The sequence below is a fragment of the Procambarus clarkii genome, chromosome 44 (genome assembly GCF_040958095.1).
Source record: "Procambarus clarkii isolate CNS0578487 chromosome 44, FALCON_Pclarkii_2.0, whole genome shotgun sequence".
Taxonomy (NCBI): Eukaryota; Metazoa; Arthropoda; class Malacostraca; order Decapoda; family Cambaridae; genus Procambarus; species Procambarus clarkii.
Genome location: NC_091193.1, coordinates 2,619,704 through 2,644,513, shown reverse-complemented (window position 1 = coordinate 2,644,513; position 24,810 = coordinate 2,619,704). Strand labels below are relative to the sequence as shown.

The following is a 24,810-nucleotide window of genomic DNA, read 5'->3' as shown; positions in this document are numbered from 1 at the left end:
ATGCCAAGGGTAGTGAACACCACCCCAAAAAGTAATGAGCACTATACCAAGGGTAGTGAAAACCATGTCAAGGATAGTGAACACCACGCCAAGTTCAGTGAACACCACGCCACGTTCATTGAATACCACTCCAAGAGTAGTGAACACCACGGCAAGGGAAGTGAACACCACGCCCAGGGTAGTGAACACCACGTCAAGGGTAGTGAACAGCACGCCAAGGGTAGTGAACACCATGCCAAAAGTAGTGAACACGTTGCCAATGATAGTGAAGACCACGCCAAGGGTAGTGAATACCACGCCAAGGGTAGTGAAGACCACGCTAAGGGTAGTGAACACCATGCCAAGGGTAGTGAACACCATGCAAATGAAAGAGAACACCAAGCCAAGGGTAGTAAACACCAAGCCAAGGGTAGTGAACATCACGCCAAGGGAAGTTAACACCACGCCAAGGGTAGTGAACACCACGCCAAGGGTGGTGAACACCACGCCAAGGTTAGTGAACCCCACGCCAAGGGTAGTGAAAACCACGCCAAGGGTAGTGAACACCACGTTAAGGGTAGTGAACACCACGCCAAGTGTAGTGAACCCCACGCCAAGGGTAGTGAACACTACGCTAAGGGTAGTGAACACCACGCCAAGGGTAGTGAGCACCACGCGAAGGGTAGTGAACACCACACAAAGGGTAATGAACACCACGCCAAGGGTAGTGAACACCACATCAAGGTTAGTGAAAAACCATGATAAGGGTAGTGAACACTATGTTAAGGGTAGTGAACACCATGCCAAGGGTGGTGAACACCACGACAGGGGTAGTGAACACCACGTCAAGGGTAATGAACACCACGCCAAGGGTAGTGAACACCACGTCATGGGTAGTGAGCACCACGCCAAGGGTAATGAACACCACGCCAAGAGTAGTGAACACCAGGCGAAGGGTAGTGAACACCATGCTAAGGGTAATGAACACCAGGCGAAGGGTAGTGAACACCATGTCAATGGTAGTGAACACCACGCCAAGGGTAGTGAACAATATGCTAAGGGTAGTGAACACCACGCCAAGAGTAGTGAACACCACGCCAAGGGTAGTGAACGCCACGCCACGTTCAGTGAATACCATGCCAAGGGTAGTGAACACCACGCCAAAAGTAGTGAACACCACGCCCAGGGCAGTGAACACCAAGTTAAGAGTAGTGAACACCACGTCATGGGTAGTGAACACCAAGCCAAGGGTAGTGAACATTACGCCAAGGGAAGTGAACAGCACGCCATGGGTAGTGAGCACCACACCAAGGGTAGTGAAAAACATGCTAAGGGTAGTGAAAACCACGCTAAGGTTAGTGAACACCACGTTAGGGATAGTGAACACCACGCCAAGTTCAGTGAACACCAAACCAAGGGTAGTGAACACAACGCCAAGGGTAGTGAACACCACGCCATGTTCAGTGAACACCACGCAACGTTCAGTGAATACCACGCCAAGGGTAGTGAACACCACACCAAGGGTAGTGAACACCACGGCAAGTGTAGTGAACACCACGCCAAGAATAGTGAACACCACGCTAAGGGTAGTGAACACCACGCTAAGGGTAGGGAACACCACGCCAAGAGTAGTGAACACCACGCCAAGGGTAGTGAACACCACGCCAAGGGTAGTGAACACCATGCCAACGGTAGTGAACACCACGCCCAGGGTAGTGAACACCACGTGAAGGGTAATGAACACCACGCCAAGGGTAGTGAACACCACGCGAAGGGTACTGAACACCACGCCAAGGATAGTGAACACCCCGCCAAGGGTAGTGAACACCACGCTAATAGTAGTGAACACCATGCCAAGGGTAGTGAACACCATGCCAATGATAGTGAACACTAAGCGAAGGGTAGTGAACACCAAGCCAAGGGTAGTGAACACCACGCGAAGGGTAGTGAACATGACGCCAAGGGTAGTGAACACCACGCTAAAGGTAGTGAACACAATGCCATGGGTAGTAAACACCACGCCATGGGCAGTGAACACCATGCCATGGGTAGTGAACACCACGCCAGAGGCAGTGAACATCACGCTAAGGGTAGGGAACACCACGCCAAGGGTAGTGAACACCACGCCAAGGGTAGTAAACACCACGCCATGGGTAGTGAACACCATGCCATGGGTAGTGAACACCACGCGAGAGGCAGTGAACACCACGCTAAGGGTAGGGAACACCACGCCAAGGGTAGTGAACACCACGTTAAGGGTAGTGAACACCACGCCAAGGGTATTGAACACTATGCCAAGGGTAGTGAACACCATGCCAAGGGTAGTGAACACCACGCCCAGGGTAGTGAACACCACGTGAAGGGTAGTGAACACAACGCCAAGGGTAGTGAACACCACGCCAAGGATAGTGAACACCACGCCAAGGGTAGTGAACACTACGCTAAGGGTAGTGAACACCATGCCATGGGTAGTGAACACCATGCCAATGGTAGTGAACACTAAACGAAGGGTAGTGAACACCAAGCCAAGGGTAGTAAACACCACGCCATGTGTAGTGAACACCATGCCATGGGCAGTGAACACCACGCCAAGGGTGGTGAACACCACGCCAAGGTTAGTGAACCCCACGCCAAGGGTAGTGAACATTATGCCAAGGGTAGTGAACACTATGCCAAGGGTAGTGAACACCTCGTCGGGGGTAGTGAACACCACGTTAAGGGTAGTGAACACCAAATGAAGGGTAGTGAACATCGTGTCCAAGGGTAGTGAACACCACGCCAAGGTTAGTAAATACCAAGCCAAGGGTAATGAACACCACGCTAAGGGTAATGAACCCCACGCCAAGGGTAGTGAACACCATGCGAAGACTACTGAACATAACACCAAAGGTAGTGAACACCACGTCAAGGGTAGTGAACACCATGCAAAGGGTAGTGAACACCACGCTAAGGGTAATGAACACCACACCAAGGGTTGTGAACACCACGTTAAGGATAGTGAACACCACACCACGGGTAGTGAGCACCACGGCACGGGTAGTGAACACAAGTCAAGGTTAGTGAAAACCATGCTAAGGGTAGTGAACACCATGCCAAGGGAAGTGAACACAATGCCAAGGGTAGTGAACACCACGCCAAGGTTAGTGAACACCACGCTATATGTAGTGAACACGATGCCAAGGGTAGTGAACACCACGCCAAAAGTAGTATGAACCACGCCAAGGGTAGTGAACACGATGCCAAGGGTAGTGAAAACCATGTCAAGGATAGTGAACACTACGCCAAGTTCAGTGAACACCACGCCACGTTCAGTGAATACCACTCCAAGGGTAGTGAACACCACGTCAAGGGTAATGAACACCACGCCAAGGGTAGTGAACACCACGTCAAGGGTAGTGAGCACCACGCCAAAGGTAATGAACACGACGCCAAGGGTAGTGAACACCATGCCAAGGGTAGTGAGCACCAAGCTAAGTGTAATGAACACCAGGCGAAGGGTAGTGAACACCATGTCAATGGTAGTGAACACCACGCCAAGGGTAGTGAACAATATGCCAAGGGTAGTTAACACCACGCCAAGGGTAGTGAACACCACGCCAAGGGTAGTGAACGCCACGCCACGTTCAGTGAATACCACGCCAAGGGTAGTGAACACCACGCCAGGAGTAGTGAACACCACGCCCAGGGTAGTGAACACCACGTTAAGAGAAATGAACACCACGTCATGGGTAGTGAACACCAAGCCATGGGTAGTGAACATTACGAAAAGGGAAGTGAACACCACGCCAAGGGTAGTGAAAAACATGCTAAGGGTAGTGAAAACCACGCTAAGGGTAGAGAACACCACGCTAAGGGTAGAGAACACCACGCCAAGGGTAGAGAACACCACGCCAAGGATAGTGAACACCACGTTAAGGATAGTGAACACCACGCCAAGATCAATGAACACCAAACCAAGGGTAGTGAACACAACGCCAAGGGTAGTGAACACCACGCCATGTTCAGTGAACACCACGCAACGTTCAGTGAATACCACGCCAAGGGTAGTGAACACCACACCAAGGGTAGTGAACACCTCGTCGGGGGTAGTGAACACCACGCCAAGGGTAGTGAACACCAAATGAAGGGTAGTGAACATCGTGTCCAAGGGTAGTGAACACCACGCCAAGGTTAGTAAATACCAAGCCAAGGGTAATGAACACCACGCTAAGGGTAATGAACCCCACGCCAAGGGTAGTGAACACCATGCGAAGGGTACTGAACATAACACCAAGGGTAGTGAACACCACGTCAAGGGTAGTGAACACCATGCAAAGGGTAGTGAACACCACGCTAAGGGTAATGAACACCACACCAAGGGTTGTGAACACCACGTTAAGGATAGTGAACACCACACCAAGGGTAGTGAGCACCACGGCACGGGTAGTGAACACAAGTCAAGGTTAGTGAAAACCATGCTAAGGGTAGTGAACACCATGCCAAGGGAAGTGAACACAATGCCAAGGGTAGTGAACACCACGCCAAGGTTAGTGAACACCACGCTATATGTAGTGAACACGATGCCAAGGGTAGTGAACACCACGCCAAAAGTAGTATGAACCACACCAAGGGTAGTGAACACGATGCCAAGGGTAGTGAAAACCATGTCAAGGATAGTGAACACTACGCCAAGTTCAGTGAACACCACGCCACGTTCAGTGAATACCACTCCAAGGGTAGTTAACACCACGCCAAGGGTAGTGAACACCACGCCCATGGTAGTGAACACCACGTCAAGGGTAGTGAACACCACGCCAATGGTCGTGAACACCAAGCCAAGGGTAGTGAACACCATGCCAAGGGTAGTGAACACCTTGCCAATGATAGTGAAGACCACGCCAAGGGTAGTGAAGACCACGCCAAGGGTAGTGAACACCACGCCAAGGGTAGTGAACACCACGCCAAGGTTAGTGAACACCACGCCAAGGGTGGTGAACACCACGCCAAGGGTAGTGAACACCACGCCAAGGGTAGTGAACACCACGCCATAGGTAGTGAACACCATGCCATGGGAAGTGAACACCACGCCATAGGTAGTGAACACCACGCCAAGGGTGGTGAACACCACGCCAAGGTTAGTGAACCCCACGCCAAGAGTAGTGAAAACCACGCCAAGGGTAGTGAACGTGACGTCAAGGGTAGTGAACACCACGTTAAGGGCAGTGAACACCACGCCAAGTGCAGTGAACCCCACGCCAAGGGTAGTGAACACCACGCTAAGAGTAGTGAACACCACGCCAAGGGGAGTAAACACCACACAAAGGGTAGTGAACACCACTTCAAGGGTAGTGAACACCATGTCAAATGTAGTGGACACCACGCCAAGGGTAGTGATCACCAAGCCAAGGGTAATGAACACCACGCCATGGGTAGATAACAACATGCCAAGTGTAGTGAACTCCACGCATTGGGTAGTGTACACCACGCTAAGGGTAGTGAACACCACGCCAAGGGTAATGAACATCACATCAAGGGTAGTGAACACCACGCCAAGGGTAATGAACATCACATCAAGGGTAGTGAACACCACGCCAACGGTAATGAACATCACATCAAGGGTAGTGAACAACACGCCAAGGGTATTGAACACCACGCCAAGGGTAGTGAACACCACATCAAGGTTAGTGAAAACCATGCTAATGGTAGTGAACACTATGCCAAGGGTAGTGAACACCATTCCAAGGGTGGTGAACAGCACGCCAAGGGTAGTGAACACCACGCCAGGGGTAGTGAACACCATGCCAAGGGAAATAAACACCACATGAAGGGTAGTGAACACCACGTCAAGGGTAATGAACACCACGCCAAGGGTAGTGAACACCACGTCAAGGGTAGTGAGCACCACGCCAAAGGTAATGAACACGACGCCAAGGGTAGTGAACACCATGCCAAGGGTAGTGAGCACCAAGCTAAGTGTAATGAACACCAGGCGAAGGGTAGTGAACACCATGTCAATGGTAGTGAACACCACGCCAAGGGTAGTGAACAATATGCCAAGAGTAGTTAACACCACGCCAAGGGTAGTGAACACCACGCCAAGGGTAGTGAACGCCACGCCACGTTCAGTGAATACCACGCCAAGGGTAGTGAACACCACGCCAGGAGTAGTGAACACCACGCCCAGGGTAGTGAACACCACGTTAAGAGAAATGAACACCACGTCATGGGTAGTGAACACCAAGCCAAGGGTAGTGAACATTACGAAAAGGGAAGTGAACACCACGCCAAGGGTAGTGAAAAACATGCTAAGGGTAGTGAAAACCACGCTAAGGGTAGAGAACACCACGCTAAGGGTAGAGAACACCACGCCAAGGGTAGAGAACACCACGCCAAGGATAGTGAACACCACGTTAAGGATAGTGAACACCACGCCAAGATCAATGAACACCAAACCAAGGGTAGTGAACACAACGCCAAGGGTAGTGAACACCACGCCATGTTCAGTGAACACCACGCAACGTTCAGTGAATACCACGCCAAGGGTAGTGAACACCACACCAAGGGTAGTGAACACCTCGTCGGGGGTAGTGAACACCACGCCAAGGGTAGTGAACACCAAATGAAGGGTAGTGAACATCGTGTCCAAGGGTAGTGAACACCACGCCAAGGTTAGTAAATACCAAGCCAAGGGTAATGAACACCACGCTAAGGGTAATGAACCCCATGCGAAGGGTACTGAACATAACACCAAGGGTAGTGAACACCACGTCAAGGGTAGTGAACACCATGCAAAGGGTAGTGAACACCACGCTAAGGGTAATGAACACCACACCAAGGGTTGTGAACACCACGTTAAGGATAGTGAACACCACACCAAGGGTAGTGAGCACCACGGCACGGGTAGTGAACACAAGTCAAGGTTAGTGAAAACCATGCTAAGGGTAGTGAACACCATGCCAAGGGAAGTGAACACAATGCCAAGGGTAGTGAACACCACGCCAAGGTTAGTGAACACCACGCTATATGTAGTGAACACGATGCCAAGGGTAGTGAACACCACGCCAAAAGTAGTATGAACCACACCAAGGGTAGTGAACACGATGCCAAGGGTAGTGAAAACCATGTCAAGGATAGTGAACACTACGCCAAGTTCAGTGAACACCACGCCACGTTCAGTGAATACCACTCCAAGGGTAGTGAACACCACGCCAAGGGTAGTGAACACCACGCCCATGGTAGTGAACACCACGTCAAGGGTAGTGAACACCACGCCAGGGGTCGTGAACACCAAGCCAAGGGTAGTGAACACCATGCCAAGGGTAGTGAACACATTGCCAATGATAGTGAAGACCACGCCAAGGGTAGTGAAGACCACGCCAAGGGTAGTGAACACCACGCCAAGGGTAGTGAACACCACGCCAAGGTTAGTGAACACCACGCCAAGGGTGGTGAACACCACGCCAAGGGTAGTGAACACCACGCCAAGGGTAGTGAACACCACGCCATAGGTAGTGAACACCATGCCATGGGAAGTGAACACCACGCCATAGGTAGTGAACACCACGCCAAGGGTGGTGAACACCACGCCAAGGTTAGTGAACCCCACGCCAAGAGTAGTGAAAACCACGCCAAGGGTAGTGAACGTGACGTCAAGGGTAGTGAACACCACGTTAAGGGTAGTGAACACCACGCCAAGTGTAGTGAACCCCACGCCAAGGGTAGTGAACACCACGCTAAGAGTAGTGAACACCATGCCAAGGGGAGTAAACACCACACAAAGGGTAGTGAACACCACTTCAAGGGTAGTGAACACCATGTCAAGGGTAGTGAACACCACGCCAAGGGAAGTGATCACCAAGCCAAGGGTAATGAACACCACGCCATGGGTAGTGAACAACATGCCAAGTGTAGTGAACTCCACGCATTGGGTAGTGTACACCACGCCAAGGGTAATGAACACCACATCAAGGGTAGTGAAACCCACGCCAAGGGTATTGAACACCACGCCAAGGGTAGTGAACACCACATCAAGGTTAGTGAAAACCATGCTAATGGTAGTGAACACTATGCCAAGGGTAGTGAACACCATGCCAAGGGTGGTGAACAGCACGCCAAGGGTAGTGAACACCACGCCAGGGGTAGTGAACACCATGCCAAGGAAAATAAACACCACATCAAGGGTAGTGAACACCACGTCAAGGGTAATGAACACCACGCCAAGGGTAGTGAACACCACGTCAAGGGTAGTGAGCACCACGCCAAAGGTAATGAACACGACGCCAAGGGTAGTGAACACCATGCCAAGGGTAGTGAGCACCAAGCTAAGTGTAATGAACACCAGGCGAAGGGTAGTGAACACCATGTCAATGGTAGTGAACACCACGCCAAGGGTAGTGAACAATATGCCAAGGGTAGTTAACACCACGCCAAGGGTAGTGAACACCACGCCAAGGGTAGTGAACGCCACGCCACGTTCAGTGAATACCACGCCAAGGGTAGTGAACACCACGCCAGGAGTAGTGAACACCACGCCCAGGGTAGTGAACACCACGTTAAGAGAAATGAACACCACGTCATGGGTAGTGAACACCAAGCCAAGGGTAGTGAACATTACGAAAAGGGAAGTGAACACCACGCCAAGGGTAGTGAAAAACATGCTAAGGGTAGTGAAAACCACGCTAAGGGTAGAGAACACCACGCTAAGAGTAGAGAACACCACGCCAAGGGTAGAGAACACCACGCCAAGGATAGTGAACACCACGTTAAGGATAGTGAACACCACGCCAAGATCAATGAACACCAAACCAAGGGTAGTGAACACAACGCCAAGGGTAGTGAACACCACGCCATGTTCAGTGAACACCACGCAACGTTCAGTGAATACCACGCCAAGGGTAGTGAACACCACGGCAAGTGTAGTGAACACCACGCCAAGGGTAGTGAACACCACGCTAAGGGTAGTGAACACCACGCTAAGGGTAGAGAACACCACGCCAAGGGTAGTGAACACCACGCCAAGGGTAGTGAACAAAACGCCAAGGGTAGTGAACACTATGCCAAGGATAGTGAACACCATGCCAACGGTAGTGAACACCACGCCCAGGGTAGTGAACACCACGTGAAGGGTAGTGAACACCACTCCGAGGGTAGTGAGCACCACGCAAAGGGTGATGAACTCCACGCCAGGGGTAGTGAACACCACGCCAAAGATAGTGAACACCACGCCAAGGGTAGTGAACACTAAGCGAAGTGTAGTGAACACCAAGCCAAGGGTAGTGAACACCACGCAAAGGGTAGTGAACATGACGCCAAGGGTAGTGAACACCACGCTAAAGGTAGTGAACACAATGCCATGGGTAGTGAACAGCACGCCATGGGCAGTGAACACCACGCTAAAGGTAGTGAACACCACGCCATGGGCAGTGAACACCACGACAAGGGTAGTGAACACCACGCCATGGGCAGTGAACACCATGCCATGGGTAGTGAACACCAATTCAAGGGCAGTGAACACCACGCCAAGGGTAGTAAACACCACGCCATGGGTAGTGAACACCATGCCATGGGTAGTGAACACCACGCCATGGGCAGTGAACACCATGCCATGGGTAGTGAACACCAATTCAAGGGCAGTGAACACCACGCCAAGGGTAGTGAACACCACGCCAAGGGCAGTGAACACCACGCAAAGGGTAGGGAACACCACGCTAAGGGGAGTGAAAACCACGTTAAGGGTAGTGAACACCACGCCAAGGGTATTGAACACTATGCAGAGGGTAGTGAACACCATGCCAAGGGTAGTGAACACCACGCCCAGGGTAGTGAACACCACGTGAAGGGTGTTCACTTGGAAGTTCACTACCCTTGGCGTGGTGTTCATTACCCATTGCGTGGTGCTCACTACCCTCGGAGTGGTGTTCACTACCCTTCACGTGGTGTTCACTACCCTGGGCGTGGTGTTCACTACCGTTGGCATGGTGTTCACTACACTTGGCATAGTGTTCACTACCCTTGGCGTGGTGTTCACTACCCTTGGCGTGGTGTTCACTACCCTTGGCCTGGTGTTCCCTACCCTTAGCGTGGTGTTCACTACCCTTAGCGTGGTGTTCACTATTCTTGGCGTGGTGTTCACTACACTTGCCGAGGTGTTCACTACACTTGGTGTGGTGTTCACTACCCTTGGTGTGGTATTCACTGAACGTTGCGTGGTGTTCACTGAACATGGCGTGGTGTTCACTACCCTTGGCGTTGTGATCACTACCCTTGGTTTGGTGTTCACTGAACTTGGCGAGGTGTTCACTATCCTTAACGTGGTGTTCACTATCCTTAGCGTGGCTTTCACTACCCTTAGCATGTTTTTCACTACCCTTGGTGTGGTGCTCACTACCCTTGGCGTGGTGTTCACTTCCCTTGGCGTAATGTTCACTACCCTTGGCTTGGTGTTCACTACCCATGACGTGGTGTTCACTACTCTTAACGTGGTGTTCACTACCCTAGGCGTGGTGTTCACTACTCTTGGCGTGGTGTTCACTACCCTTGGCGTGGTATTCACTGAACGTGGCGTGGCTTTCACTACCCTTGGCGTGGTGTTCACTACCCTTGGCGTGGTGTTCACTACCCTTGGCATATTGTTCACTACCCTTGGCGTGGTGTTCACGCCAAGGATAGTGAACACCACGCCAAGGGTAGTGAACACCACGTTAATGGTAGTGAACACCATGCTAAGGGTAGTGAACACCATGCCAAATGGTAGTGAACACTAAGCGACAATTACAACTTTTTATACCGAAAATATGCCAATTACTCTGAGTGGCGATGGGTCACATTTTGCCCAAACCCCACTGCAGTTTTCAAAATATCCCAAACATCTAAAATTTGACCATTGAGCCATATTTTGGAGCCAATTTCTGTCTCTCTGCACGTATTCGCAGTTGAAATTACGACTTTTTATACCGAAAATATGCATATTACTGAGATAGGCTTGGGATATTTTGGGATACTCCATATTTTGGGATACAACCAGGTATCAACCAGGCAATGGATCACATTTTGCCCAAACCCTCTCTGCAGTTTTCAAAATATCCCAAACATCCCAAATTCGACGCTTGAGCAATATTTCTGAGACAAATTCTCGATCTCTGCATGTATTCGCAGTTTGAAATTTCGACTTTTATACCGAAAATATGGCAATTACTGAAATCAGCGATGGATCACATTTTGTCCAAACCCTCCCTGCAGTTTTCAAAATATCCAAAACATCCCAAATTCGACGCTAGAGCCATATTTTGGAACCAAATTCTGGCTCTCTGCACGTGATCGCTGTTTGAAATTACGAATTTTTTAACCGAAAAAATGCCAATTACAGAGTGCAGCGAAGGATCACATTTTGCCCAAACAGTCCCTGCAGTTTTCAAACATCCCAAATTCGACGCTTGAGCTATATTTGGGAGCCAAATTTTGGCTCTATGCACATATTCGCCGTTTGAAATTACGACTTTTATAACGAAAATATGCCAATTACTGTGAGTGGCGATGGGTCACATTTTGTCCAAACCCCCCTGCAGCTTTCAAAATATCCCAAACATCCCAAATTCGACCCTTGAGCCATATTTGGGAGCCAAATGCTGGCTCCCTGCACATATTCGCCGTTTGAAATTTCAGCTTTTTTATACCGAAAAAATTGCAAATTTCTGAGAGCAGCGATGGGTCACATTTTGCCCAAGCCCCCCTTGCAGTTTTCATAATATTCCAAACATCCCAAATTCGATGTTTGAGCCATATTTTGGAGCCATATTCTGGCTCTCTGCACGTATTCCCAGTTTGAAATTACGAATTTTTATACCGAAAATATGCCAATTACTGAGAGCAGCGATGGATCACATTTTGCCCTAACCCTCACTGCAGTTTTCAAAACATCCCAAACATCCCAAACTTGACAGTTGAGCAATATTTTGGAGCTAAATTCTCGCTCTCTCCACCTATTCGCAGTTTGAAATTACGACTTTTTATACCGAAAATATGCCAATTACTGAGAGCGGCGATTGGTCACATTTTGCCCTAATCCCCCCCTGTAGTTTTCAAAATATCCCAATCATCTTAAATTTGACCCTTGAGTCTTATTTTGGAGCCAAATTCTCGCTCTCTGCTCGTATTCGCAGTTTGAACTTTCGACTTTTATAGGAAAAAAATGCCAATTTCTGAGCAGCGATGGGGCACATTTTGCCCAAACAGCCCCTGCAGTTTTCAAAATATCCCAAACATCCCAAATTCGACCCTTGAGCCCTATTTTGGAGCTAAATTCTGGCTCTCTGCACGTATTCGCAATTTGAAATTATGACTTTTTATACCGAAAAAATGCAAATTTCTGAAAGCAGCGATGGGTCACATTTTGCCCAAACAGCCCCTGCAGTTTTAAAAATTATCCCAAACATCCCAAATTTCACCTTTGAGCCATATTTTGGATCCAAATTCTGGCTCTCTGCACGTATTCGCAGTGTGAAATTACAACATTTTTTACCGAAAATATGCAAATTACTGAGATAGGCAATGGATCACATTTTTCCCAAACCCTCTCTACAGTTTTCAAAATATCCCAACCATCCCAAATTCGAAGCTTGTGCAATATTTTTGAGCCAAATTCTCGCTCTCTGCATGTATTCGCAGTTTGAAACTACAACTTTTATACCGAAAATATGCCAATTACTAAGAGCGGCGATGGGTCACATTTTGCCCAAACCCTCCTTGCAGTTTTCAAAATATCCCAAATATCCCAAACATGAAAAACGTGAAAAAGTCACTATAATACCAAATTCGACGATTTTTTTATATCAAATCAAAAAATGAGGTTGCGTATTTTTTTGATCATTAAAAAGGCAAATGAAAACGTTGTTTCCAATTCAAATGAAAAAAATCAATGTGTTTTCTTTAGAATTACCTAAAATGTTCCTGAATTTCCGTATATATTACTGTAGGAAGAGGTACTCGTAAAACCGCTTTAATCCGGCTGAAACGTAGAAATATGCAATAAAACAGAATTTCACTCCTAACTCACTATTTTAACAAGGTACAAATAGTTGGTTGAAAATCTTGTATTTAAGGTTAATTTGCAACTATTTACGTGTTTGAATCATATATATCGTAAATTTATTGAATTAATGGAAAAAAAAAAAATGATTGAAAACGCGGACAAACGGCCAAATATTGTCAAAATCGTTGATATTTGGATGAAATATTATAAAGGAAACAACGATGAAAAACCTCAAAGTATTGGTAAATTCGATGATTTTATATTCAAAGCACAATGCAAGAAAACTTGCTTAAAAACGCAATATTATGTGAAGCTCTGATATTTGTAGTCCAAATCACAAATAGAGAGACAAAATGAAGTATTATCAAACTATTAATAAATTCGAACATTTTTACCTATATTCACTCTACATGGAAACATGAAAAAAGTCACTATAATACCAAATTTGAGGATTTTTACATCAAATCATAGAGCGAGGTTGCGAATTATTTTGATCATTAAAAAGGCATATGGAAACATTGTTTCCAATTCAAATGATAAAAATCAATGTGCTTTCTTTAGAATTACCTAAAATGTTCCTGAATTTCCGTTTATATTACCGAAAGAAGAGGTACTCGTAAAACTGCTTTAATCCGGCTGAAACGTCGAAATATACATTAAAAACAGAAAATCTCTCCTAATCAATATCTTACTCACTATTTTAACGAGGTACAAATAGTTGACTGAAAATCAAATATTTAAGGGTAATTTGCAATTCATTACGTGTTTGAATCATGTTTATCGTAAATTTAATGAATTAATGACAATAAACCGAAAATGCTTGAAAACGTGGAAAAACTACCAAATATTGCCTAAATCGTTGATATTTGGATGAAATTTCATAAAGGAAACAATGATGAAAAACCTCAAAATATTGCTAAATTCGATGATTTTATGTACAAGGCACAATGCAAGAAAACTTGCTTAAAAACGCAATATTATGTGAAATTCTGAGATTTGTAGGCCAAATCACAAATAGAGAGAGAAGATGAAGTAGTATCTTCAATTGTTTCAGTAAGTTCGAACATTTTTACCTAAAATCACCCTACTTGAAAAACGTGAAAAAAGTCACTATATTACCAAATTTGAGGATTTTTGCCTCAAATCATTGAGGTTGCGTATTATTTTGATCATTAAAAAGGCATATGAAAACGATGTTTTTAATTCAAATGATTAAAATCAATGTGTTTACTTTAGAATTACCTAAAATGTTCCTGAATTTCCGTTCATTTCTGAATTCGTAAAACTGCTCTAATCTGGCTGAAACGTCGAAATATGCAATAAAAACAGAAATTCTCTCCTAATCAATATCTTACTCACTATTTTAACGAAGTACAGATAGTTGATTTAAAATGAAGTATTTGATTTTAATTTGCAATTAATTACGTGTTTGCATCATATTTAACGTAAATTTATTGAGTTAATGGCAATAAACCGAAAAGGCTTGAAAACGCGGAAAAAAACAGCAAAATATTGCCTAAATCGTTGATATTTGGATGAAATTTTATAAAGGAAACAACGATGAAAAACCTCAAAGTTTTGCAAAATTCGATGATTTTATGTACAAAGCACAATGCAAGAAAACTTGCTTAAAAACGCAATATTATGTGAAATTCTGAGATTTGTAGGACTAATCACATATAGTGGGACAACATGAGGTAGTACCAAAATATTAGTAAATTGGAACTTTTTTACCTAAAATCACTCTACATGAAAAACGTGAAAAAAGTCACTAAAATACCAAATTCAAGGATTTTTACATAAATTCATAGAGGGAGGTTGCGTATTATTTTGATCATTAAAAAGGCATATGAAAACGTTGTTTCCAATTCAAATGATAAAAATTAAAATTACCTAAAATGTTCCTGAATTTCCGTTTATTTCTGAATTCATAATATTGCTCTAATCTGGCTGAAACGTCGAAATATGCAATATTTTTTTTTTTTTTTTTTTTTTCTTTTTAGCACGGATAATCCTGCGCGGGCCCTAAGCCTCTGGCTGGCCCACTAAGTGATGCTCGTTTCTGGTTTACCTGGGCGGAGGATGAGTATGTATGACCCGTATGGTCGCTTCAGTAAGATTTTGCCATATGTGTTTAACAACTTCCTCTGCTCTGTCGAATCGAAGGTGAAATCTTAACGGGTTTGTAACTGTGCACTGTGTTAGATAATGTTCCAGTGGTCTGTCGGGCATTTCTCCCCAGTGTTGACATTTCCTCTCACCTTCCGGAACCCGTAAGCCTATTTCCCATGCACATGGGTATCCAAGCCTGATGCGATGTAAGTGCACTTCTGTTGTTCTACTGCTCCCTTTCATCAAACTAAGTGGTTCGTAGTTGGTGGAATTCTTGTACCAAAAATATGCAATAACAACAGAAAATCTCTCCAAATCAATATCATACTCACTATTTTAAAACACTGATGCAACTGGACTGTATATATATGGCCAACTCGGCCAACGGGTTCCGCGCCCGCGCCGTAAATAGCCGGCCGATCTAAAAAACAACATATAAAATCCAATTCTTATTCGATTGACTTTGGGTTAGTATGAAAATGTTTGCCATAAAATTTCCGTTTTCTCTAAAAGGCACATGGGCCTGTTTGAGAAAACCGCATTGTATTGTAACTTAGAGCAGAGACTATTGAGTTGTTGACACAACGAGGGTAATCGCCCACTTCACACACTCTTGGTGTGGGTGGATTGGGCAATTTGTGACTCGAAAACTCGATAAAAACTCGAAGACTCGATAAAAATGATTTTTATCATTTGTATTAAAACAACATTGTCATATGTCTTTTCTTGGATCTAAATAAAACGAAACCTCGCTCTATGATATGAAGCTAAAATCCTCCAATTTGGAAATATAGTGACTTTTTTCACGTTTTTCATGTAGTGTGATTTTACGTAAATATATTCGTTTTTACCAATATTTCGATACTATTTCATATTTCATGTAGTATCACGATATGTGATTTGGCCTTCAAATATCAGAATTTCGCAAAATATTGCATTTTAAGCAAGTTTTCTTGCATTTTGTTTCGTACAAAAAATCATCGAATTTAGCAATATTTTGACTTTTATCATCCACTTTTCCTTTATGTGATATAAACAAAATATAATCAAATTAGACAATATTTTGCCGTTTTTCCACGTTTTTGTTCCACAATTCGACCCTTGAGCCATATCTTGGAGGCAAATTCTGGCTCTCTGCACGTAATCGCAGTTTGAAATTACGACTTTTTATACCGAAAATACGCCAATTACTGACAGCGGCGATAGATCACATTTTGCCTAAACCCCACTGCAGTTTTCAAAATATCCCCAAAATCAGAAATTCGACGCTTGAGCCATATTTTGGAGCCAAATTCTTGCTCTCTGCACGTATTCGCAGTGTGAAATTACGACTTTTTATACCGAAAATATGCGAATTACTGAGAGCAACGACGGATCACATTTTCCCAAACACTCTCTGCAGTTTTCAAAATATCCCAAACATCCCAAATTCGACCCTTGAACCATATTTTGGAGCCAAATTGTGGCGTTCTGCACGTATTCGCAGATTGAAATTACGACTTTTATACCGAAAATATGTCAATTAATGAGAGCTGTGATAGGTCACATTTTGCCCATATCCCCCTCCCCCCCTGCAGTTTTTAAAATATCCTAAACATCCCAAATTCGACGCTTGAGTCATATTTTGGAGCCAAACTCGGGCACTCTGCACGTATTCGCAGTTTGAAATTACGTCTTTTTATACTGAAAATATGCCAATTAATTAGAGCAGCGATAGGTCACATTTTGACCAACCCCGCCCCCCTCTGCAGTTTTCAAAATATCGCAAACATCCCAAAATCGAAGCTTGAGCCATATTTTGGAGCCAAATTATGGCTCTCTGCACGTATTAGCAGTTTGAAATTACGTCATTTTATACCGAAATAATGCCAATTACTGTGAAAGGTGAAGGGTCACATTTTGCCCAAAACCCCCTGTAGTTTTCAAAATATCCCAAACATCCCAAATTCCACCCTTGAGCCATGTTTTGGAGCCAAATTCTGGCTCTGCACGTATTTGCAGTTTTAAATTAGGACTTTTTATACCGAAAATATGCCAATTACTGAGAGCGGCGATGGATCACATTTTGCCCAACCCCTCCCTACAGTTTTCAAAATATCTCAAACATCCCAAATTCGACCCTCGAACTATATTTTGGAGCCAAATTCGGGCTCTCTGCACGTATTCGCGGTTTGAAATTACGTCATTTTATACCGAAAATATGCCAATTACTGAAAGCGGCGATGGATCACATTTTGCCAACCCCCCCCCCCCCCCCCCTGCAGTTTTCAAAACATTCCAAACATCCCAAATTCGACGATTGAGCCATATTTTAGAGCCAAATTCTGGCTAATGCACGTATTTCCCGTTTGAAATTTCGACTTTTTATACGGAAAAAATGCAAATTTCTGAGAGCAGCGATGGGTCACATTTTTTCCAAACCCCCTTGCAGTTTTCATAATATTCCAAACATCCTAAATTCGACGTTTGAGCCATATTTTGGAGCCAAATTCTGGCTCTCTGCGCATATTCGCAGTTTGAAGTTACGATTTTTTATACCGAAAATATGCCAATTACTGAGAGCGGCGATGGATCACATTTTGCCCTAATCCCCCCTGTAGTTTTCAAAATGTCCCAAACATCCAAAATTCGACCCTTGAGCCATATTTTGGAGCCAAATTCTGGCTCTCAGCACGTATTCGCAGTTTGAAATTACGACTTTTTTTACCGAAAATATGCAAATTACTGAGATAGGCTTGGGATATTTTGGGATACCCCATCAACCAGGTATCAACCAGGCAATGGATCACATTTTGCCCAAAACCCTCTCTGCAGTTTTCAAAATATCCCAAACATCCCAAATTCGACCCTTGAGCCATATTTTGGAGCCAAATTCTCGCTCTCTGAACGTATTCACAGTTTGATCTTTCGACTTTTATAGCGAAAATATGCCAATTACTGTGAGTGGCGATGGGTCACATTTTGCCCAAACAGCCCTTGCACTTTTCAAAGTATCCTAAACATCCCAAATTCGACCAATACCGAAAATATGCCAATTACTAAGAGCGGCGATGGGTCACATTTTGCCCAAACCCACTCTGCAGTTTTCAAAATATCCCAAACATGAAAAACGTGAAAAAGTCACTATAATACCAAATTCGACGATTTTCACATCAAATCAAAAAACGAGGTTGCGTATTATTTTGATCATTAAAAAGGCATATGGAAACATTGTTTCCAATTCAAATGATAAAAATCAATGTGCTTTCTTTAGAATTACCTAAAATGTTCCTGAATTTCCGTTTATATTACCGAAAGAAGAGGTACTCGTAAAACCCCTTTAATCCGGCTGAAACGTCGAAATATACAATAAAAACAGAAAATCACTCCTAATCAATATCTTACTCACTATTTTAACGAGGTACAAATAGTTGATTGAAAATCAAATATTTAAGGGTAATTTGCAATTCATTACGTGTTTGAATCATGTTTATCGTAAATTTAATGAATTAATGACAATAAACCGAAAATGCTTGAAAACGTGGAAAAACTACCAAATATGGCCTAAATCGTTGATATTTGGATGAAATTTCATAAAGGAAACAACGATGAAAAACCTCAAAATATTGCTAAATTCGATGATTTTATGTACAAGGCACAATGCAAGAAAACTTGCTTAAAAACGCAATATTATGTGAAACTCTGAGATTTGTAGGCCTAATCACAAATAGAGAGAGAAGATGAAGTAGTATCTTCAATTGTTTCAGTAAGTTCGAACATTTTTACCTAAAATCACCCTACTTGAAAAACGTGAAAAAAGTCACTATATTACCAAATTTGAGGATTTTTGCCTCAAATCATTGAGGTTGCGTATTATTTTGATCATTAAAAAGGCATATGAAAACGATGTTTTTAATTCAAATGATAAAAATCAATGTGTTTACTTTAGAATTACCTAAAATGTTCCTGAATTTCCGTTTAATTTCTGAATTCGTAATACTGCTCTAATCTGGCTGAAACGTCGAAATATGCAATGAAAACAGAAATTCTCTCCTAATCAATATCCTACTCACTATTTTAACGAAGTACAGATAGTTGATTTAAAATGAAGTATTTGATTTTAATTTGCAATTAATTACGTGTTTGCATCATATTTAACGTAAATTTATTGAGTTTATGGCAATAAACCGAAAAGGCTTGAAAACGCGGAAAAAAACAGCAAAATATTGCCTAAATCGTTGATATTTGGATGAAATTTTTTAAAGGAAACAACGATGAAAAACCTCAAAGTTTTGCAAAATTCGATGATTTTATGTACAAAGCACAATGCAAGAAAACTTGCTTAAAAACGCAATATTATGTGAAATTCTGAGATTTGTAGGCCTAATCACATATAGTGGGACAACATGAGGTAGTACCAAAATATTAGTAAATTGAAACATTTTTACCTAAAATCACTCTACATGAAAAACGTGAAAAAAGTCACTAAAATACCAAATTCAAGGATTTTTACATAAATTCATAGAGGGAGGTTGCGTATTATTTTGATCATTAAAAAGGCATATGAAAACGTTGTTTCCAATTCAAATGATAAAAATTAATGTGTTTTCTTTAGAATTACCTAAAATGTTCCTGAATTTTCGTATACTCGTAAAACCGCTTTAATTCGGCTGAAATGTCGAAATATGCAATAACAACAGAAAATCTCTCCTAATCAATATCATACTCACTATTTTAAAACACTTTGATGCAACCGGACCGTATATATATGGCCAACTCGGCCAACGGGTTCCGCGCCCGCGCCGTAAATAGCCGGCCGATCTAAAAAACAACATATAAAATCCAATTCTTATTCGATTGACTTGGGGTTAGTATGAAAATGTTTGCCAATAAATTTCCGTTTTCTCTAAAAGGCACATGGGCCTGTTTGAGAAAACAGCATTGTATTGTAAATTAGAGGAGAGACTATTGAGTTGTTGACACAACGCGGGTAATCGCCCACTTCACACACTCTTGGTGTGGGGGGTTTGGGCAATTTGTGACTCTTCGCCGCTCTCAGTAATTGGCATATTTTCGGTATAAAATGACGTAATTTCAAACCGCGAATACGTGCAGAGAGCCCGAATTTGGCTCCAAAATATAGTTCGAGGGTCGAATTTGGGATGTTTGGGATATTTTGAAAACTGTAGGGAGGGGTTGGGCAAAATGTGATCTATCGCCGCTCTCAGTAATTGACATATTTTCGGTATAAAAAGTCGTAATTTCAAACTGCGATTACATGCTGAGAGCCAGAATTTGCCTCCAAGGCTCAAGGGTCGAATTGTGGAACAAAAACGTGGAAAAACGGCAAAATATTGTCTAATTCGATTATATTTTGTTTATATCACATAAAGGAAAAGGGGATGATAGAAGTCAAAATATTGCTAAATTCGATGTTTTTTAGTACGAAACAAAATGCAAGAAAACTTGCTTAAAATGCAATATTATGCGAAATTCTGATATTTGAAGGCCAAATCACATATCGTGATACTACATGAAATATGATATAGTATCGAAATATTGGTAAAAACGAATATATTTACGTAAAATCACACTACATGAAAAACGTGAAAAAAGTCACTATATTTCCAAATTTGAGGATTTTAGCTTCAAATCATAGAGCGAGGTTTCGTTTTATTTAGATCCAAGAAAAGACATAAGACAATGTTGTTTTAATACAAATGATAAAAATCAATGTGTTTTCATTAAAATTAACTAAAATGTTCCTGATTTTCCGTTTATATTACCGATGGAAGATGTACACGTAAAACCGCTCTAATCCGACTGAAACGTCGATATATGCAATAAAAACAGAACTTTACCCCTTTTCAATATCTTATTCAGTATTTTAACGAGAAACAAATAGTTGATTGAAAATGAAGTATTTAATGTTAATTTCTTATCAATTATCTGTTCGCATCATTTTTATCGTATATATAATGAATTAATAACAATAAACTGAAAATTCTCAAAAACGTGGAAAAACGGCAAAATATTGCCTAATTCGATGATATTTTCTTTAAATCACATAAAGGAAAAGGGGATGATAAACGTCAAAATATTGACGTTTAAATTGCATGATTTTTAGTACAAAACAAAATGCAAGAAAACTTTCAACAAAATGGAAAATATGCGAAATTGTGAGATTTGAAGGCCAAATCACATATCGTGAGAAAACATGAAGTAGTATCGAAATATTGGTATAAACGAATATATTTACGTAAAATCACACGACATGAAAAACGTGAAAAAAGTCGCTATTTTACCAAATTTAAGGATTTTAACTTCAAATCATAAAGCGAGGTTTCGTATTATTTAGCTCCTAGAAAAGACATATGACAATGTTGTTTGCAATACAAATGATAAAAATCAATGTGTTTTCATTAAAATTAACTAAAATATTCCTGATTTTCCGTTTATATTACCGATGGAAGATGTATTACCGATCGAATTTGTGATGTTTGGGATATTTTGAAAACTGCAGGTTGGGGGGGGGGGGGGTTTGGTCAAAATGTGACCCATCGCTGCTCTCAGAAATTTGCATATTTTCGGTATAAAAATTGTAATTCAAACAGCGAATACGTGAAGAGAGCCATAATTTGGCTCCAAAATATGGCTCACATTTCCAATTCCAAAAAAATGAATGGTCACATTTTGCCCAAAACCCCCCTGCAGTTTTCACAATATCCCAAACATCACAAATTCGATCCTCGAACTATATTTTGGAGCCAAATTCGGGCTCTCTGCACGTATTCGCGGTTTGAAATTACGTCATTTTATACCGAAAATATGCCAATTACTGAGAGCGGCGAAGAGTCACAAATTGCCTAAACCCCCCACACCAAGAGTGTGTGAAGTGGGCGATTACCCTCGTTGTGTCAACAACTCAATAGTCTCTCCTCTAAGTTACAATACAATGCTGTTTTCTCAAACAGGCCCATGTGCCTTTTAGAGAAAACGAAAATTTAATGGCAAACATTTTCATACTAAACCAAAGTCAATCAAATAAGAATTGGATTTTATATGTTGTTTTTTAGCTCGGCCGGCTATTTACGGCGCGGGCGCGGAACCCGTTGGCCGAGTTGGCCATATATATACGGTCCGGTTGCATCAAAGTGTTTTAAAATAGTGAGTATGATATTGATTAGGAGAGATTTTCTGTTGTTATTGCATATTTCGACATTTCAGCCGAATTAAAGCGGTTTTACGAGTATACGAAAATTCAGGAACATTTTAGGTAATTCTAAAGAAAACACATTGATTTTTATCATTTGAATTGGAAACAACGTTTACATATGCCTTTTTAATGATCAAAATAATACGCAACCTCCCTCTATGAATTTATGTAAAAATCCTTGAATTTGGTATTTTAGTGACTTTTTTCACGTTTTTCATGTAGAGTGATTTTAGGTAAAAATGTTCCAATTTACTAATATTTTGGTACTACCTCATGTTGTCCCAATATATGTGATTAGGCCTACAAATCTCAGAATTTCACATAATATTGCGTTTTTAAGCAAGTTTTCTTGCATTGTGCCTTGTACATAAAATCATCGAATTTAACAATATTTTGAGGTTTTTCATCGTTGTTTCCATTATGAAATTTCATCCAAATATCAACGATTTAGGCAATATTTTGCTGTTTTTTCCGCGTTTTCAAGCTTTTTCGGTTTATTGCCATTAACTCAATAAATTTACGTTAAATATGATGCAAACACGAAATTATTTGCAAATTAAAATCAAATAATTCATTTTAAATCAACTGTCTTTACCTCGTTAAAATAGTGAGTAAGATATTGATTAGGAGAGAATTTCTGTTTTTATTGCATATTTCGAAGTTTCAGCCAGATTAGAGCAGTTTTACGAATTCAGAAATAAACGGAAATTCAGGAACATTTTAGGTAATTCTAAAGTAAACACATTGATTTTTATCATTTGAATTGAAAACATCGTTTTCATATGCCTTTTTAATGATTAAAATAATACGCAACCTCTATGATTTGAGGTAAAAATCCTCGAATTTGGTAATATAGTGACCTTTTTCACGTTTTTCAAGTAGGGTGATTTTTAGGTAAAAATGTTCGAACTTACTGAAACAATTGAAGATACTACTTCATCTTGTCTCTCTATTTGTGATTTGGCCTACAAATCTCAGAATTTCACATAATATTGCGTTTTTAAGCAAGTTTTCTTGCATTGTGATTTGTACATAAAATCATCGAATTTAGCAATATTTTGAGGTTTTTCATCGTTGTTTCCTTTATGAAATTTCATCCAAATATCAACGATTTAGGCCATATTTGGTCGTTTTTCCACGTTTTCAAGCATTTTCGGTTTATTGTCATTAATTCATTAAATTTACGATAAACATGATGGAAACACGTAATGAATTGCAAATTACCCTTAAATATTTGATTTTCAAACAACTATTTGTACCTCGTTAAAATAGTGAGTAAGATATTGATTAGGAGAGATTTTCTGTTTTTATTGTATATTTCGACGTTTCAGCCGGATTAAAGCGGTTTTACGAGAACCTCTTCTTTCGGTAATATAAAGGGAAATTCATGAACATTTTAGGTAATTCTAAAGAAAGCACATTGATTTTTATCATTTGAATTGGAAACAATGTTTCCATATGCCTTTTTAATGATCAAAATAATTCGCAACCTCGCTCTATGATTTGATGTAAAAATCCTCAAATTTGGTATTATAGTGACTTTTTTCACGTTTCCATGTAGAGTGAATATAGGTAAAAATGTTCGAATTTATTAATAGTTTGATAATACTTCATTTTGTCCCACTATATGTGATTTTGCCTACAAATCTCAGAATTTCACATAATATTGCGTTTTTAAGCAAGTTTTCTTGCATTGTGCTTTGAATATAAAATCATCGAATTTACCAATACTTTGAGGTTTTTCATCGTTGTTTCCTTTATAATATTTCATCCATACATCAACGATTTTGACAATATTTAGCCGTTTTCCGCGTTTTCAATCATTTTCTATTTTTTTTGCCATTAATTCAATAAATTTACGATATATATGATTCAAACACGTAAATAGTTGCAAATTAACCTTAAATACAAGATTTTCAATCAACTATTTATACCTCGTTAAAATAGTGAGTTAGGTATTGATTAGGAGTGAAATTCTGTTTTATTGCATATTTCTACGTTTCAGCCGGATTAAAGCGGTTTTACGAGTACCTCTTCCTACAGTAATATATACGGAAATTCAGGAACATTTTAGGTAATTCTTATGAAAATACATTGATTTTTATCATTTGAATTGGAAACAACGTTTTCATATGCCTTTTTAATGATCAAAATAATACGCAACCTCGTTTTTTGATTTGATGTAAAAATTTGGGTCCAAAATATGGCTCAAGGGTCGAATTTGGGATGTTTGGGATATTTTGAAAACTGCATGGGGGTTTGGGCAAATTGTGACCCATCGCCGCTCTCTGTAATTGGCATATTTTCGGTATATAAATCGTAATTCCAAACTGCGAATACGTGCAGAGAGCCAGAATTTGGCTCTAAAATATGGCTCAAGCGTCGAATTTGGGATGTTTGGGATATTTTGAAAACTGCAGGGAGGGTTTGAGCAAAATACGACCCATCGCCGCTCTCTTTAAATTGACATATTTTCAGTATAAAATGTCGTAATTTCAAACTGCGAATACTTGCAGAG

At 41.8% G+C, this 24,810-nt stretch overlaps 1 protein-coding gene across 1 annotated transcript; it reads left to right on the top strand.

The window, feature by feature from the left end:
- On the top strand, nucleotides 1-23,858 carry LOC138350087 (aspartic and glutamic acid-rich protein-like). Its single transcript, XM_069300374.1, has 2 exons — nucleotides 1-325; nucleotides 23,854-23,858. Exons 1-2 carry the CDS (start codon nucleotides 1-3, stop codon nucleotides 23,856-23,858), a joined length of 330 nt encoding a protein of 109 aa, XP_069156475.1.
- The last annotated feature ends 952 nt before the right edge of the window (nucleotides 23,859-24,810 follow it).